The following is a 20,145-nucleotide window of genomic DNA, read 5'->3' on the forward strand; positions in this document are numbered from 1 at the left end:
TCCCCTTCGTTGCATGAGCATGGACTTTAGGGTTTTTAACAAATGCTTTGTATAATTTGGCTTCTTATAGCCACTAGTTATTTTTATAACACATGAATCATGTCGATCAAGTCAATACATAAACATTTTTAATAATCATTGGACTCACAAGTAAAATACTGTTCAAATGCTGTAAAACCTGAAAATTGAAAACCCGGAATGCTAAAAAGATAGAGAAAAAGTACCATTCATGCCAAAATTCACTATCTAACATGTAATTGAAGATTGAAACGCTATTCACATCTAAAAACTAAAATTCATATCTAAGTGAAATAAAAGTTGGGGACATGTTAAGTAAATTGATCCAGTTATCCAGAAGTATCACCTCCCTTCACGCCAATTTCCATACTGGAGGGTGCCCTAAATTGAGATTTTGATAGATTTTAAAAATCCTTCTAAACTTAAGTGTTCTCAATTGAGATTCTAACACATTTTAATGAAATCCATTAAAATTAAATGCCCCCGAGGTGTGCTCAATAACTCATCGATTTATATTAAGTTCATTAATATAGTAATTTTAGAAGATTTGGATGGATTTCAAGTTTAAAAATACATATAACAAATCATTTTCAATTTTCACCATTTTTAGGGGGCGTTTGTTTTCTATTTTCATAAAAATAAGAATGAAAAATATAGTCATTATGGGCCCTACAAAAGAGATATAAATTCAAATTTCGTGGCTTGATGTATGGATAATGGTCATACTTTTCATTTTAATGGGAAAAGAATGAGAAACGAATACTTATGGATTTTGTAAAATCTATTGAAATCCATGAAATTTATTAGAATTTATAATTTTTTAGAATCCATCAAAATTCGAGTTGAGGTTTGTGAAAATCTATTCAAATTCATGAAATTCATTAGAATTTATAATCTTCTAACGTCCATTAAAATCTTAGTTGAGAGTGAACTTCTTGAGTAGCACTATAAATAAACCTAGTTCATTGAGCCTCTCTGAAATATAGATCTAACTGCTCATCGCATTTTTCTTTGACCCTCTCAAACACATCACCCATGGGGGATTTATCATCAAACTCTAATTCCAACAATGCGAAAAACCATCTAAATCTCCCAAAAGCTCGTTTCATGGATGCCATGGATATTGTCCAGTGGGAAGGCTTCTGGTTCGAACCCGGCCTTGTTCAACCCGCCATGGCCTTCAGATCAATCTTTCAAGCAGCGAACGATGACGTCATCTTAACGTCGAACATGAAAACGGGCACAACATGGCTCAAATCTCTCTGTCTCTGCATCCTTAAAAACCCAAATACTGACGCGGATTATGATCTTTTAGTTAAGGATAACCCTCATTTCCATGTCCCAACAATTGAAAGCACAATTTACGGCACAAAACCCCATATGGATCTTTACAAAGCTCCTTCACCTCGGCTTCTCCACAGTCATTTGCCCTACATTGTCCTCCCAGATTCAATCAAGAACACAGACTGTAAAATAGTTTACATTGCCCGGAACCCTAAGGACAATTTAATCTCCATGTGGCACTTTTTCAATTCCATTTTACACCCTGATCAAGACCCTTTTCCCTTAGAAAATACAGTCGATTGTTTCTTATCTGGGGTTCATCAGTACGGGCCCTTTTTCGACCACGTTTTACAGTACTGGTTGGAAAGCCAGAAGAATCCGCAGAAAATACTGTTCTTGAAGTATGAAGAACTGAAAAGGGATCCCAAGGGAGAGGTTAAGAAACTTGCTAAATTTCTTGGGAAGCCATTTGCAAGTGAAGAGGAAATTGATAAGGTTCTGTGGAGATGCAGTTTGGAGAGGTTGAAGAATTTGGAGGTGAACAAGAATGGATCTACTTTGTTCAATGTGCATAACAGTTTGTACTTCAGGAAAGGTGTTGTTGGGGATTGGGAGAACTATTTAACCCCTGAAATGGAAGAGAAAATCAACCAAACAAACCGCATTAAGCTTGAAGAGTATGGTCTGTTTCTGTAAATTCATATGTCTATATAATTACATACATGCATATATATTTGTGTGTACGTCTATAATATGCTCGTTTGGAACGTATTACATGACACAACTGGATTGTATAAAGAATAAGACGGCACTGCTATCAAGCCTCCTAGAAAAAATATAGTTGCATTCAGGGGCGAATCCAGCCGTTTTGGGTTGTGGGGTGAAAAGTTTAATACATCGTATCTTTTGCTATGGTCGATCATTTTGTACACCATTAAGAAGCAAAAAATTAGGCCATGAATGCTTAGAAATGATATTAAGAATGCAATATTTCATTTTTCATTTGGTATGTATTAAAGTGGGTCGAAAACGAGTTAAAACAACCATTTTTTGAAGAAAAAAACCCAAAATTTTGTGGGGTTATCTGACCCCATGTGGATCCACCCTTGGATTTAGGTTATAATCTCAGTGAGACTAAATAACATTACTCATTTAACATCTGTCTAGCACGTGTGAAAAAAATTAGTGGCGTCAAAATGACCCAGCTTGCCCCTCGCTTTTGAGAGGTTTCACATACAAGTGAAGAATCGGGTTTAACTTAGCCCCCGCTATCCATGTTATCATCAACATACCACTACCAAATATATTCAATCAATATGTGAGTGCATGTTCGATACGTACCTAAATAAAAATTGATAATATAAAGATAAAGATTTTAACGTATATTTTTCTTAATAGTATCATAAACCTTACTGAAAAAATCACAATTGTTTATGGGTAAACCAAAGAATATAAACGTTCTGAAAAATTATTGTCTCATTCAAGATTTCTACACAAAATAAAATTGATAATCTTAAATAGAAGAAAATAGAAAAAACACGATTATTAACGGGTAAATATTATAAACTCGATCTAATTAACAATGAGTTGCAAAAGTGTCAATAAAATCTGAATCAACCGATTTCATCAGCTCCTGTCCCAAGACAATAGAAAAATATTTAGCTCATATTTGGCATGAATTAAAAGTTCACAGAAATTTCATATCAAAGTCAATAATTAGCAAAATTTAATAAAAATCTTATTTTAATCTATATCAAACATGGATTTAATTAATTTAAGATAGAAGACTACACATGATAAGGAATTAATATCTATTTCATTGATACAATACATGTATTTATAATTGTACATACAAACCTTTAAGCCCATGGACTAGGATTCCAACTGGGATAAAATTTGAATATATCCTAAAGTAATAAACTGGAGGATGAATACTGTTGAAAAAATTGAGTCGTACTAAGTCGTCCATGTGGGGATGACCCAATCCGATCCGCAGGGGCGGAACCAACCTTTCTAGGTTGTGGGGTCAAAAAGTAATGTATAATTTTTCAAAATAATATAATATTAATGAAAATAAGTTAATACGCATTTTGAAACCTTGAAAATGTCTTATAGTTATATCACTATCAATAGTGTTAAATGAATTTTGGTACACGTATAATTTTGTTTACCATGTTATTTTTAGATGTTGAGTTAATGGCGAATAAATCAAATTGGATGTACGAAGTAAATGATTTGAAATAAAATTCATATTTAATTTATGATGTAAATGAAATTTAATTTCAATGAAAAAATAATTTAAAAGTAATTCAAATTACATTTAATCCGTAACGATTTTAGAATTTTTGACGTCATCTTCCATGTAAAATTTCCTAATAAAATGATGAAAATAATATTGAAAAATTTATCACACAAAAATAATAAACATTAATGAAATATTGAATTTTTTTAAAAGAAAAAACAAGTTAAATGTCTTTTCTCGTACGTACGTTTGACAAATGTTTAACTATTTTCAATATCCGTTTGGACCATTCGATATGACTAAGATATAATTTTCGAAACAAGCTTCTACATGACACAAGGCGATTTGTGAATTCAGATAATATACGATCATTGGAAATTTTTAAAAGTTAGCGTATTATTGGACTTTTCGAAATACTAATTTGGAGTGATTTATTTTGATACATCATAACTTTTGCTATGGTTGATCATTTCGCAAGCCATTAAGAAGCGAAAAACTAGGTTATGAGCACTTCGAAATGATATTAAAAATGCAATGTTCCAACTTCATGCATGTATTAAAGTAGATAATAAAACGGTTAAAACAATTATTTTCTGAAAAAAAAACCCAAAATTTTGTGAGTTCATTTGACCCCATATGACTCCATGTGGATCCGCCCGTGTCCGCAAGACTTTAAGGAATAATTTGAATGGAATTCAAATTCACAACTTTCCTTAACCTCTATTCAACTCCCCTCAATTTCCAATACATGTCTAGGACGCGAGAGAAAAATATGGCAATAAGAAATGGTGAAAATTCATACAGAAAATAATATCTAAATTGAAAGGTGCCTAGAACCACAATTTTTATTTGAAAACTCATGAAATTAGGCCCTTGGATTGTAAATTATAATATCCATTTTAAAATGATCGGTTTTGAGATCATATGAGTGCAACAAAATGCATATTTTGAAGTTTGGAAGGTATTCACTCGACCAGTGAAAGTTCTTAGACTTGTTGATGGAGAAGAAAAGTCTTCAATGGGCTTTGTTTATGGAGAGCTACTAAAGGCAAGTGATGACATTGAAGGAGTGCGATTATAGGTCAATCTTGGACATTATTTATGCTAAAAACAAGGGTAGCCTTGATAATCCACTTCATATGGCTGCTTATTTTTTAAATCCATTCTATTTCTTCAAAAATCCACGTAACAAAGATGATTCATTCATGATAAATAATTTGATTGCTTGTGTTGAGAAATTCTTTCCTAATCATCAAATGTAACGTAATGTGATAAATATTGAGTTGCAAAGATATTTCCAAAAGGAAGGTTCATTTGGAAGGAAGCTTACAATAAGTGCATGTGAAAACAACGATGAAAATTACAATCCAGATGTTAACATATTAGTCTTTCTCTCGTATCAATAATTTATTATATTTTCTATTGGACTATATAAATATTAAAAATAACATGTTTGTTTCTTTCATTTATATTTCTTAGTGAGTTGGTGGAGTTTTTATGGGAATGAAACACCAAATTTGAAGACCATGGCATAAATGATACTTGGTTGACTGCTAGTTCATCTAGTTGTGAAAGAAATTGGAGTTCTGGTGAAGGGATAAGTATTAATTAGGTTGTTACATTTTACTCACTAATGATTAATGAATAATTAATTGAATATGCTTTGCTTCAAATAAGGGAGCTTGATGAGGATGATTTTGTATCGGATTACACAGAGGATGAATTAGATGAAAAAGAGGATATTGAATTGAAGTCCGATAAAGAATTAGATAAAATTTAAGTTCCTATACCATTTACTTGCTATTTAGTATTTACATTTTGAAACTTATTTTTTGATGAAAATTGAAAAAAAAAATGTATAAAATTCCTATAAATCTGTTTTACATGTTTGCTAGGTATTATTTTTAATTATTAAATAATTTTTTATTTATTAAAAATTAAAATAATATTAAAATAAGAAAAAGCCAGTTTACATTTTTTTATGCTCATGCCTCACCTAAACTTTTCTAACACACGGCTTGGCTTTCACCCATTATTACGCATTACGCCTTTTAGAACACTATTTTTGAAAATAAAAATATAATTTACTTTAAATTAATAATAAAAATTAAGAAATTCAAATATGTTTTTATTAAGTTTTGTTAAAAATTGATAAAAGGGCATGCACTACAAGAAAAGTGAGCTTTGCTGACCAAAAGATTAGTTGCTAAAGGTCCATTATCAGCCGATAAAATTAATTCCTGACTAGAAAATACTGGTTGGAAGCTGATCGCCAAAGGGCAGCCAGCAAAAGTTTTTACCGACTAAAATGCATGTTAGTCGGCAAATATAAGAGTTTTGCTTACCAATTCCATGTTCGTCGGGAATGATTTAACCTTTGCCAACCAAATATTTGAGTAGGTAAAATTGGAATTTTAGTCAGTAGATATACATATTTTTGTTTACCAATTTCTTATTGGTCAGGACTAGCAAAACCTCTGCCAACTAAGAACATTTAAGAAAGTGCTGACAATTGTTTCAATTGATAAATGTGATTTTATGCACAAAATAAAATAAAATAAAAATAAAAATTTGAATATGTGCAATAGTTTAAATTTCAAAATAGATTAAAAGCACAACTCCAACGCAATGTACCAACACAAATCTAAAATCAAGAACTATTTGAAATCACAAAGCAATAGCAAAATATATGTAAGACAAAATAATATATTATATCAAAGACAAGTCAATTCAACTTCCAAAATATGAGTAACTACATAAACATATAGTCCAAAATGGTAGCATAGGCAATAAAAAGCCTAATCATGTTCCATAATATGAGAAGATTAGTGTAGTCCAGAAGTAACATAAGCTATAATAGAGAATCAACCATGAAGATAACTCTAAACTAATAATCAGTTGACTCATGATCAGGCGATGAAGACAGAAGACGGGTAAGTAGTGGGCACTCTAAGGCTGCTTATTTTAGCAGTAGCACCTGGCAAATCTCCTCCTTGAATCTCCTCACTTCTCCGTCAACATATGTCTCTTGAGTGATTTGTACGTCTATCATCTCCTTCTGCGCGACGTTAGAAAAGTACTAATGCAAATAAGGGAGTAAAATATTTGTTCCATTAAGTAAAAATAATGTTAAAGACATTTGTTCATTACATATTTCTCCTCAGCCACAAGATGGATCCAGCCTTTGATATCCTTGTAATGTGTATCCTTTTATGGCTGAATTCTATCCAGTCTCCCGAAATGCATCTATTTTGCTTCTTACTTACCCCTATTGCCTGACATTGAATAAAAGATCTGGAACCAAAAAAAGGGGTAAACTCTTTGCTACTTTGGATCTTTTCTGTAATGTACAATTAAATAGAAATGAATATAGTCAACGAACTAAATAAGTAAACAAATGAATATAAATACCTGTGAAACTAAATATTGCACCTGAAATCACCCACTTTCCCAATAATCACACAAATGATCCCAATCAGTCTAGTGAAGACTTCTTTTGGCTTATTTGCTTTCCTATGAGCCATTGGTTGTTCTAGATACTCCTTTTAGTATGCGTGTAGCTCATATCAAAACTCCTTAAAGGAAGTGGCCACTGATTTCTCCAGGAACTCGTTAAGAGATGAATATTTACGCTTGAGTGGTGCCACTGCAAGTGACAAAAGAATATGATGTCAAAAAAAAAAAAAAAAAAAAGAAAGAAAAAAACACAAAAACACTAAAACATTTCTAGCAATCTATCTGCTGAATAAAAATACTTCTTATCAATTTTTTGGTAACCAAACAGGGGCTAATTATATTCCAACGAGACAATAGCTATGTTCAAAAGGAACTAAAATAAAAACAGAGATCTGGAATCTTAATTACCGAATGAATCAGCATTCACAGTCTTGGCTTAAGTCATGGAGAACCAAAACAAAAGGAGAGGTGAAAAGAAAAGGAAATTAACATATAAAATGTTGGATCTCAAGTGCTCCAACTTTATCAATGTTCATGTATGCGGCTGACTTGCCAGGTGAAGTATGTAGCAGATTTAGATTCTACACATATCAATAGCAACCATATATGAATACAAAATATGAGCTTGTTTGGTAGGGATATTGATAATTGATTTTTTTATCATTAGAAATAAAGTGGTCTTATATGTGAGAGAAGAATTAAAAATGACAGCTGGAATAATGAAATAACGATCAAAAAATTGATTTTAATTGGCTTAAAATTTGCACCAATCAAGCACTATATCTATAGTATAAATACACCTGGATATTCAAGTAAAAAAACCAGAATTTCCTCAATCAAAAGCACACGGTCAATATTTCTTGCCATTACGATAGAAAATCCACAATGAAAACCTGCCCCAATTATTTGATACTACAATTGTACTAGAAGTATTCACCATAATTCCACATACAAATTGCACATATACAGAAATGTAAAAATAAATTATACAAATCTCTAAATAAGATCTTACTGAAATGTGCATTTGCATTTAAGAGAATGAATTTATCATCAAAATTAGGGGGGGAAATGGGAAAACTATTTTTCTCAACGAATGACAAGAAGAAAAATACCATTCATCAATAACCCCATGAAAATCTAATTGCAAATCGACAATTTAACAACAACGTGGAAGTTAGAAACAAACATTCACCCAGGAAGCAATAATGATGAATGATGTGAGTTCTGCATAAAAAAGATCCTCAGTAGAATGTAGAGATGGTGCTCTTTGTGGACATGTAATGTAGGTAAAAATCCAGTAGAGAGAAAATTATTGCTAATGATGAAATAAAGAAGGGTTAAAGATAAAACTAGAAAACAATTACCACTACAATGTCAACTTCAAGAATGCTTTGGGAGATGCAGACGGGGGAGAGAGAGACGGATGGCACAGGAAAAGGGGGGAGAGAGGGGAGAGATGCAGAGTTGGGGAGGAGCGAAATTGAAAATTTTCTTACCCTAAACCTATATTTTGGACAATCCAAAATTAGGATTTTCATCCCCCGCCAATATTTTTGGCCCAAAATTAGGATTTTCATCGACCATTTATGTTTAGTCGACAAATATATATCGTCTATGCCTGCTAAAAAAAATACTTTGGTCGGTAAATAGAATTTTTAGTGGCTAATTTCTAGTTGGTCGGTAAAAAGTGGTCGGCAAAGACTATTTTCCTTGACTATTTCAATTGGGTCGGTAAAAAGTTGGTCGGCAAAGATATGGCCGACTACGTATTTTTACTGGTCGATAAAAGAGTATAGTCGCTGACAAAATTTTAGTTGGTCGGGAAAACTCTAGTTTCTTGTAGTGATGGTCGAAAAGTTATGGAACTCTTTATATATTTGCTTAAAATTGATTGTTGACTTTGATTTAGATTAAAATCTAAATTTAAATAATTTCTAAATAGGGATAGATTCAATCTAACTTTATGAATGATTTTAATATTTTTATTTTTGCAGAAAACGGTAGACTCAGTAATCACTATTCACAACTCGGGCTTAATGGCTTGCGCGTTTATTTTCGAGTTTAAGTATTTCATTACATAATATGATCATTTACAAAAAGAATTAGCTACGATCAAAGAGATTAAACTTTGACAATCCCTGCCCCCAACGTGATGATGATAATAATTGTGGAAGCAAGTTAGAGACATTTTTCAGAGTTATCTGACAAATATAGTGTAATCGATCTATATTGCGTTTGATATATTATATTAGATTAAGGATGTCAATTGGGCTCGTCGGCTCGGGCCGTTTATGACTCGGCCTGAAAAAAACTCGAGCCGACTAGGCTCGAGGCTCGATGGAATTGACCCAAGGCTCGAGTCGAGCCCCATTTTGAGGTTCCGGGCTTAGCCTGAGCCGGCCTGTGTGACTCGCCGACTCGGGCTCGAGCCTTATTTAAATAAGAAAAAAAAAGGCAGCTCTTTATTTCAAGCTGCTGCCTTAAATAAGGTAGCTGGCTGCTGCCACCTTAAGAAATGCAGCATAAAAAAATTAAAATATAAAAAAGGAGAGAGAGAAAAAATCGAGCTGTTTTGGGCTCGGCTCGGTTCGTTGAGGCCCGAGCCAAAAGTTTGGATCGAGCTTTGTTTTTTTTGCCAAACTTTTGCTAGGCTCTGTTCGGGTTCCAAAAGAACCTGTGTTATTTTACTCGAATCGAGCTCGAGCTTTGAGTTTCGACTCGCGAGCCGACTCAACTCGTTGACATCCTATATTAGATCGCATAGAAAGTTAATATGCGAATATAATAAATAGTAATAAGTAAATGATATTGAAGTGGATTAAAGTTTTTTGATCTTTTAGCAAAAGAAAGATATTTGTTCCAAGATGGCTATTATGTTGTATGATTGGTAATCTAATTTTCCCTGATTAAAAGATTAAAGAATACTAATTACCTTAATCAACTATAATATTATCAACCTTCCGTTATAACTGTACAATTTTATATTAAGAGTGTGTTTGATTGACATGAAAAATATTACCTAGAAAAGAAAATATTTTCCATCTTTTGTGGAAAATAAAAATCACCTCTACCCAAAGAAAATATTTTCCTTAAAAATAAGGAAAATTAGGCATATTTTCAAAAGTTGGAAAATATTTTCCATAGAAAAAAATAGCAATCAAACACTCCAAGTGAAAATTTGGATAGAAAACTGATATTTTCCATGGAAAATAAATGTAATCAAACACACCATAAATTCTTTATATTCCTGGTCACCAAAATTAGTTTAAAGAACATATTTCGCCGCACTCTTTTAAGTTTTTTTTTTATCGATTTATTTTTAAGTTAAAATTAATAATTAATTTTAACTATATATTTTATGAAGTATATAACTTTTAGATTATATATTTTATCAACTTTTCTCAAATAAAAAAAAATTAATTTTAAACTTCATCAAACAAGGCTATTTTCATTTTCGGGATAATCTTCAAATCTCATACCTCTATCGACACCACATATTCTTGCAAAATTTGACGTGTCTCCACACAAACGCCTCTTCAATACATGCAACCTTTGCATGTCAAGCTCTCCACCACGTGACATCCCCTATCCAACACGTACACCTTTTCCCTTTCTATATAATTCTGCATTCAATTCACTAGTCTTCATTATTCCCAGCTTGTTTTTCAATAATTTTCACTTATTTTGCACAATTAATTTTCATTGACGACTTCAGGTTCGCAAAAATGACTGAGCAGTACCACGACAGGCAGCAGCAACACTACCAGACTCTACCGCAGCGGTCCCATCAGATAGTGAAAGCCGTCACTGCTGCAACTGCTGGTGGTTCTCTCCTAGTCCTGTCTGGCTTGACTCTGGCTGGAACTGTGATTGCTCTCGCTCTAGCCACTCCTTTGCTTGTAATTTTCAGTCCGGTGCTGGTACCGGCAGCCATAACGATTTTCTTGGTGTGCTCGGGTTTCCTTGCTTCTGGTGGATTTGGAGTGGCGGCTGTTAGTGTTCTGTCGTGGATTTATCGATACGTCACCGGAAAACACCCTCCTGGTGCAGAGCAGCTTGATCAGGCGCAGACGAAGCTGTCTATTAAGGCTAGGGAGATGAAGGATAAGGCAGAGCATTTCGGGCAGCAGCATGCCACCGGTTCACAAGCTTCCTGAGCTTGAAGAATCTTTGATTTGGAGAAATTAAAGATTGGTTTTGTTAATGCCTGTTTCTTAAAATTTTAAGGTGTTCTTAAATTGTTGTTTTGGTGACTTTAAGGTATCTTTTGTTAGTGCTAGTATGAAAGACTCAATAATTTTTTTAGTATCGAAAATTAAGCTCTTCTTCTATTTCCTCTCAATTATTAATTTTTTAACTGAATTTTGAGTTTAGTTTGATATTTTGTACAAAGGTTGCAATTTGCATCTGAAATGCAAATGCCGTAATGGGGGGTGAAATTGACAAATATGGTGGGCCTAAAAGGATTGTAGTAAATGAGATTAATGACGTGATATGAAAGTAAGAAAGATTGTAGCGAATGAGATTAATGACGCGATATGAAAGTAATAAAGATCACAACGAGAAATAAGATTTTAAAGTAAAGAAATTAACAAAAAGAGTTAATTATAGAAGCACGACAATTGACAACATGGAGAGAAATAAAAGAACTCAGCAATTTTTGCATTAACAAAATTGGAAGAGGAGATCATTATTTATAGGTACATGGCATAGCATAAAGATGAAAATGATGTGAAATAAGGAAATATATTTTGATAAAAAATCACTTGAAATATAACAAAACATTTTTTTCCACATGAAAATAAGGAAACTATTTATTTCTAAAAAAATATACCCTAATTTGGGTCACAAACCCATCAATCTCAACATTGACCCAAAATTCGGTGTAACGACGAAACTTCAAGATTTCAAATTCGTCTGCATCGAAATAGTCAATCTCCTCAACATAGTAACCGAAACTCTCCAAACCAAATTGTCGTCCTGTGTAAGACATCCACAAATGATCCCTGAACCCAAATCATGGGTTCCCAAAATTACTGTTGATCAAATAGGGTCAAAGCATACCTTGTAGCAGAAATCATACCACATATTAGATCAGAAGGCCCATTGCCAGAACTGTCGCCTTCAACGTTCCAAAAAAACATCCTAGACATTATTGACTCTAGGATACCTACGTTACATGAGTCCAACCCTAGCAAATAAATCCGTTGAAATTGGTGACAAAGATAAATCACCAATGCTCCCCTGGGCAATGTTCTAAACCGACCCAGAACCCATCACAAGAGGTACTGTACCAAATCGAATATATATCATGGTGCTAAACTTGTCCCGATGTCTTTTAACTAGTTCTGCACTTCCCTACAAGATGTACAACTGAGACTTCTTCCGTCCCTCCAATACAACCCAGCACCCATTCGAACCTTCAAACTCCACCTCCATCAGAGAATTTATACCTTTTTGCATTCAGAGTACTAAGTGAAATGAGATTCCTTTTCAGGTCTAGAACATATCGAGCCTGATCAATTGTTCTGAATGTCCCATCCCGTAGCCTAAATCTGACTCCACCTATCCCAACAATACGGCAAGACTGGCTGTTTCCCATTACAACTCTACCTTGGTAATTAGCCTCATATGTCTAAAAGAAATTTCGATTAGAACACATATGATGCGAACATGCTGAATCAAGAATCCACTCCTCGTCAGGCCTAAATTCTATGTCAGATAACATGGTCAACATCACATATCCGCTGTCTGAAAAATCATCAACTACATTTGTTTCATCTGAAATCAAAGGTTACACTCTCTGATTTGCAGTTAAATCTCCTTTAACCTACAACTTATCACAATTTTTCCAAAAATGTCCCTTACATCTGCAGTAGAAGCAAAACAAATTTTGTTATTCTTCGATCTATCCTTCTGTTGACCACCATGAGATACAAGAGCTTCATCATCCTTCGATGTAGCTCCAACCAAATGCTTGAACTTTTCCTTTGAGTGCAAAGTATCATAGACATCATCTACAGTCAAAGTATCATAACTATACAAAGTAGTGTCCTGAAACGACGCATAAGAGCTAGGTAGTGAACATAACATGATCAAAGCAAGATCCTCTTTATCGTACTTAACCTCCAACATTTTCAAATCTGTGACAATTTTCTTGAACACAACATTATGGTCTTCCAACGACCCTCCTTCCGCCATGCGATGGGAATACAGCTTCTACTTTAGAGTCAGTTTACTGATAAGACTCATACATAACTGCTCCAGTTTCAACCACAAAGCAGCTGTTGTTTTCTCCTTTAAGACATCCTATGGAAAAATCTCAACCAATCCTCAGAAGAAAAGCAAGGCTCTGATACTACTTGTTGGACCTGGAAGAATTGTAGTGAATGAGATTAATGACGCGATATGAAGTAATGAAGATAGCGATGAGAAACAAGATTTAAAAGTAAAGAAATTAACATAAAGAGTTAATCGCAGAAGCACGACATTTTATTAATCGACAATATGGAGAGAAATACAAGAACTTAGCAATTCTTGCGTTAACAAAACTGAAAGAAAAGACCACTTTTTATAGGTACATGGTATAGCATAAAGATGAAAATAATTTGTTACCATAAAAAATCACATGAAATATAAGGAAACAATTTTCCCACATGAAAATGAGGAAACAATTTATTTCTAAAAAAGAAATTCTACTATAATTTGGGTCACAAACCCAACAAAATAAAAATCAATTTCAAAAATACAAATGAGGTAAAATTGTAGGATAAAATTCCATTAAATTTTGTACTTGAAATTTTGGAAAAATGGTGGTTCATTCACAATCTGGCACTTGGAATTTCGAGTTGGCAGTTCACTTTTTTCTTCAAGTACAAATTTGAACTCAAAACACCCAAAAAAAAATAATAAATAAAAAATTAAGGAAAGGGTACTTGTCAAGATTTTTAAAATGGGTAAAATGGGCTTCTAGATTTGATATAGATAACTGTTTCAAGAACTTATGTTCATGTCTTCGATTGATCATATAAGTTTAAAATATCGAGATTTGGTCACTAACTTAATGCATGTTTTCAATCGATCACTGAAAATTTAAAATGTCAATATGTGATTACTAAATTTAGGTTCTGATACGTGTTTAGAATTCACAAAGCTCAGCCATGCAACCAAGCCATGCAACTGATTTCAATATTTTATTTGTTGTTATCATATGAAGTGGACACGTGGGGTGGACTTAGTCTAATTTATCCTGTTTGTCAGTTCCATTTAATAAGCCATGCATTGCTTTATTTTAGCTTCAGTAGGATAGGCCGTTTCCTCATTATCAGCATGATTTTTTATTCTAAGACTACTATATATAGTTGTAATTGTCGTCATTAAAGAGGCAAGTTTAATAGTTCCATTACTCTCTTCCTCCTTCTCTACTTCTCTGTTAGCTTCTTCTCTGCAAAAAGAAAATAAATTCAAACATATCATTGGTATCAGAGCGCGGTTCCGTGATGGACACTCGTGGCAAAACCAATATGGAATTTCGCAATGAGGTGAACGAAGCTTTGGCTCGACACGAGTCGAATTTCGACCAAATTAATGTTGCTCTGCGCACTGTATTATTGGAGTTATAGGCCTTAAGAACCCCTAACCCTACTAGCCAGGTTGACGTCAACCCATTTTACCCAGGAGAAACCTCACATTCTCCAAATGTTGTGCGATCCCACATTCATACTGACCATCATCACCATCTCAAACTGCACTTCCCAAAGTTCAATGGTGAGGACCCAAGTGGCTGGGTTTATAAGGCAGAACAATACTTTGAGTTTCAAAACATTGCATGTGACCAACAAGTCCAGTTGGCCTCTTTTCATCTGGAGGGCATCACCTTACAATGGCACCGGTGGTTAACAAAATTTCGAGGGCGACTGACTTGGGAAGAGTTCACCAAAGCAGTCCTCCTCCATTTTGGTCCAACTGATTACGAAGATCCATCGGAAGCTCTAACTCAGCTTAAACAAACATCAACTGTCGCCGTTTACCAGGAAGCTTTCGAGAAGCTTTCCCACCAAGTTGATGGCCTGCCTGAAAATTTTCTCATTGGTTGTTTCATTGTAGGACTTTGAGATGACTTCCGTCTAGATGTCAAAATTAAACAACCCAATACCTTGGCTGATACGATAGGAGTCGCTCAACTAATTGAGGAAAGAAATCAGTTACAGAAGAAAATAAGCCAACCACTACGCCTCCAACCAATTTCAGTGGCCCCAAAGACAAACACTAATCCTACAGCTGGTGTACTAGGCCCCTCACTGAACCAACGTATAAGTCCAAATTCATACACTGCTCCAATGACCTTTCGTCGAATCACCAACCAAGAGGCCCGAGAACGTTGAGATAAGGGGTTATGTTATTATTGCGATGAGAAGTTCATTCCTGGTCATCGTTGTGAACGACCACAATTATTCATGATTGAAGATTCTTTGCACCTAGGCTCAACCAATGATGAAAATTGTGAGCTAGAGAGTAATGAGACCATGCCAGAAATTTCTTTTCACGCGATTGCCGAAACCAATCATCCACAAACAATACGTGTCATGGGCAGACTAAAAAATAAAAATATAACTGCGTTGATAGACGGCGGCAGCACTCATAACTTCATCGATCAAGCTATAGTTACTAAGTATGGGTTACCTGTGATTCGGGACAAAAAATTTCAAGTGACGGTGGCCAATCGAGAGAAAATAGAATGTGCTGGGCAGTGTCAGGCGCTTAACATCACCATCTAAGGCCATTCCATCACAGCAGACTATTATGTTCTTCCAGTTACAGCATGCCAACTAGTTTTGGGGGTACATTGGCTTGAAACTCTTGGGCCTATCGAGATGGATTACAAGCAACTCACCATGACCTTCAAAGTCAGAGGGGTTCCCCACACCTTCCAAAGGCTGTAGCATGTTGGAATCGAAGCTTTAACAGATAAGGAATTCAACCACTTACAAGCTAGTGGACTTTTTCTCCAAATCACTCCCTCTGTTGTTAGCTCCCTACCCAACTTATATCCACCAGACATGGCTCATCTCCTGACTGAGCTTTCAAAAGTATTCGAACCATCCACTAGCCTTCCCCCAAATCGGCAACATGATCATCGCATCCCATTACAACCAAACACGGGACCTGTAAGTATACGACCGTATCGATATCCTCATTACCAAAAAAACTGAAATCAAGAGGATGGTGAAGGAGCTTTTACAATCGGGTTTGATAAGGCCCAGTTAGAGCCCGTTCTCATCACCAGTTCTATTAGTGAAAAAGACGGATGGGGATTGGCAATTCTGCGTAGACTATCGAGTTTTAAACAACATAACAGTCAAAGATAAATACCCGATTTCGGTGATTGACGAGCTTCTGGATGAACTTCATGGAGCAAAATTCTTCTCCAAGTTAGATTTAAGGTTTGGCTATCACCAAATTCGAGTGCATGAACAAGATATTTAGAAAATGGCTTTTCGAACGCATGAAGGGCATTATGAATTCGTCGTGATGCCATTTGGCCTCACCAACGCTCCAGCAACCTTCCAAAGTCTTATGAATGACCTCTTCCATCCTCATCTCCGAAAGTTCATTTTGGTATTCTTCGATGATATTTTGGTATATTCACCTTCTTGGGAAGATCATCTCTCACACCTACTGATGGTTTTAACGATCTTATCAACTAACAGTTTGGTTGCAAAAGAATCAAAATGCAGGTTCGGAGTTTCGCAAATCGGCTATTTAGGCCACATTATTTTAGAGCATGGGGTGGCAGTCGACCCAACCAAAATACAAACAATACTTGAGTGGCCTATACCTACAACAACAAAAGGAGTACGGGGGTTCCTGGGTTTAGCAGGCTACTACAGGAAGTTCATCCGTCATTTTGGTTGCATAGCAGCTCCTTTAAATCAACTTTTGACCAAGGATGGATTCAAATGGAGCCGCCGAACTAGCCTTCAAACAATTAAAAGCGGCATTGACATCCCCACCAGTGCTCTGCCTTCCTAATTTCTCTCAACGGTTTGTAATTGAATGTGATGCAAGTGGAATCAGAATTGGCGCAATTCTTTCCCAACACAATCGACCTATAGCTTATTTCAGTGAGGCTTTGAAAGGATCGTCTCTGTCATTGTCCACCTATGAGAAAGAAATGTTAGCTATCATCAAAGCCATTCGGAAATGGCGTCCTTATTTACTCGTGAAACCATTTACTGTTCGCACTGACCAAAAGAGCCTCAAATACTTGTTGGAACAATGAATTACTACCCCAACTCAAGCTCGATGGCTTCCAAAGATACTTGGTTATGATTATGAAATTGAGTATAAAAGGGGTACAGAAAACCAAGCTGCAGATTATTTATCACGTGTAGTTGAGTTTCAATTTTTATCAATCTCAATGCCACGTGCAGACTGGTGGCCAACACTACAGAAAGAAGTTCAACAAGATCACTTCTATGATGACATGCCTTAAACACCCTCACTGACACAACGTGATGGAGTGTGGTTCAAAAATGACAAAGTCTACTTGAGCCCCACCTCAACTTTAGTTCAAAAAGTAATTGAAGATTGCCACTCATCACCTACCGATGGGCATTTTGGGTTCCATAAAACTCTCTTTCGTATTAAGCATAATTTTTTCTGGTCTAACATGCGTCGATCGGTGAAGGAATTCTTGCAACAATGTGATACCTGCCAACGGTACAAAACTGATTGTATGAAGCCTGCCGGGTTACTTCAACCGCTACCTATCCCTGCTCGCATGTGGATTGATGTTTCCATGGATTTTATCGAAGGATTAACCCCGTCTAATGGACATACTGTCATCATGGTAATTGTCGATCGTTTAACAAAGTATGCCCATTTTGTAGCCTTAAAGCACCCATTTACTGCTGTCACTATAGCCAAGGCTTTTGTTACTAATGTGGTTCGTCTCTACGGCATTCCAACATCCATTGTTAGTGATCAAGACAAGGTGTTCATCAGCTCTTTTTGGCGAGCTTTATTCCAATTGCAGGGAACCAAGCTTTGCATGAGTTCAAGTTACCACCCACAGTTCGACGGACAAACCAAGGTAGTCAATCGCACCTTGGAGCAATATTTGCAGCGTTTTGCGGGTGACCAACCTCGAAAATGGCTTCAATGGATTCCTTGGGCTGAATTTAGCTATAACACATCAATCCATTCTTCCACTAAAATAACACCCTTCGAGGCTGTTTATGGCATTCCACCCCCAAATCTCCTAACTTATGTTCCAGGCACTTCACGCGTCCAAGCCGTTGATGAGTACCTGCGTGATCGCAATGCCATTTTATGCAAGTTACGTCACAACCTTCTGCTGGCCAGAAATCGAATGAAATGTCAGGCAGATCAAAAGCGTCGTGAAGTTTCTTTCGTTGTTGGAGACTATGTGTATCTAAAACTTCAGCCGTATCGACAGACTTCCATTGCTTTTCGAGGATCAATGAAACTTGCCCCCCATTTTTTTGGTCCCTATCAAATTGTTGAGAAGGTAGGTACAGTAGCTTATAGATTGTCTCTTCCTTCCGATTCTCAAATTCATAATGTGTTCCATGTCAGTTTGTTACAGAAGCATTTGGGTCCAGTCATTCAGGCTTCTCCTCAACTTCCGCCGGTTAGTGATGATTCTACTATTCTTCCGCAACCTGAAGCAATCTTGGACCGTCATGTCATTCGCAAGGGTAAATATCATCCAAAGTCAGAAGTCTTGGTTAAATGGAAAGGAGCAACAGTCGAGGATGCCACCTGGGAAAATGAGTGGCGCTTTGCCAAGTCCCATCCTGAATTTATCCTTGCGGACAAGGATATCCTTAAGGGGAGAGGAATGATACGTGTTTAGAATTCACAAAGCTCAGCCATGCAACCAAGCCATGCAACTGATTTCAATATTTTATTTGTTGTTATCTTATGAAGTGGACACGTGGGGTGGACTTAGTCTAATTTATTCTGTTTGTTAGTTCCATTTAATAAGCCATGCATTGCTTTATTTTAGCTTCAGTAGGATAGGCCGTTTCCTCATTATCAGCATGATTTTTTATTCTAAGACTACTATATATAGTTGTAATTGTCGTCATTAAACAGGCAAGTTTAATAGTTCCATTACTCTCTTCCTCCTTCTCTACTTCTTTGTTAGCTTCTTCTCTGCAAAAAGAAAATAAATTCAAACATATCAGGTTCATGTCTTTGATTGCTCACTAAAATTTAAAATGTCGAGTTTTTCTAAGTGAAGTTTGAAAAATACGGTATGTTACTCACTAGTAATCGAAGATATGAACCTAAGTTCAGTGAGTAATGTAGAATATTTTTCAAAATTCAATGGTCAAAACTCGATATTTTAAACTTTAGTGAGCAATCGAAGACATGGACCTAAGTTCAGTGATTAAAACTTGACATTTTAAACTTCAATGAGCAATCGAAGATATAGACCTCAGTTTAGCGACCATTGGAACAGTTAAATCGATGATATAATTGATCTCATAAAAACTTCCCATTCTGGACTTGGTACAAGAGGTAAAGAGAATTTTTGTTTTGGTTTTCTGAATGATCGTAAGTAATAAGTGTGTTTTTACACACTTATTCAGACCGCAAAACATGGCTAATTATTGATAAAATTGATTGAATATGGAAATAAAGAGAAAAGTTGCGAAAAGGGCAAAAACGAAAGAAAATGAAAATTTAAGGATCAAAATGCAAATAGCTAAAAGATGACCGGGAAGTGTAAACAAGGATATGAAAGAGTTAAGAACAAATTTAGTGAGGACTTGAAGCATTGAGAGAAGAAAAAAAAAAGAGAAAGGATCTAAAAGAATCAAAAATTGAATTCAGGGATAAAAATGCAACATTCGAAAAATTTTATAATTGAGTGACCGCTCAACATCAAGAAACAATTACTAAGGCGAAAACTAAGTCGCAGTGAAAAATTTTGGTTCCCTCCTATTCTGAGTGAAATTCTTACGGAAATAAATCTTGGAAAGTATTTTAAAACCTTAGGGCCGTCCTCAAAGTTGGAAAACGCATTGGGAAGAAGAAAAACACATATTGGAGAGAATTTGGAGTCACAACAATGAAAAAAACACAAAGACCGACGGAATTTCACGCAATTA

The 20,145-nt window shown here is 35.3% G+C and overlaps 2 protein-coding genes and 1 long non-coding RNA gene across 3 annotated transcripts; 2 read left to right on the forward strand and 1 right to left on the reverse strand.

Annotated features, from left to right (window-relative positions):
* The first annotated feature begins 995 nt into the window (after positions 1–995).
* On the forward strand, positions 996–2,219 carry LOC111407017 (cytosolic sulfotransferase 5-like). The gene has a single exon (XM_023036356.1). The coding sequence runs from the start codon at positions 1,054–1,056 to the stop codon at positions 1,996–1,998; it is 945 nt and encodes a 314-aa protein (XP_022892124.1). The 5' UTR covers positions 996–1,053; the 3' UTR covers positions 1,999–2,219.
* A 4,017-nt stretch (positions 2,220–6,236) lies between these two features.
* On the reverse strand, positions 6,237–8,461 carry LOC111407018. The gene is made up of 4 exons (XR_002705017.1): positions 8,365–8,461; positions 6,956–7,190; positions 6,695–6,838; positions 6,237–6,602 (listed from the first exon to the last, which is right to left on the reverse strand). It is a non-coding gene; the product is annotated as an uncharacterized LOC111407018 (long non-coding RNA).
* Positions 8,462–10,658: 2,197 nt separating this feature from the next.
* On the forward strand, positions 10,659–11,342 carry LOC111407019 (oleosin 1-like). Its single transcript, XM_023036357.1, has one exon. The coding sequence runs from the start codon at positions 10,726–10,728 to the stop codon at positions 11,155–11,157; it is 432 nt and encodes a 143-aa protein (XP_022892125.1). The 5' UTR covers positions 10,659–10,725; the 3' UTR covers positions 11,158–11,342.
* Positions 11,343–20,145: the final 8,803 nt, after the last annotated feature.

Source organism: Olea europaea, chromosome 12 (assembly GCF_002742605.1).
Source record: "Olea europaea var. sylvestris chromosome 12, O_europaea_v1, whole genome shotgun sequence".
Classification (NCBI taxonomy): Eukaryota; Viridiplantae; Streptophyta; class Magnoliopsida; order Lamiales; family Oleaceae; genus Olea; species Olea europaea.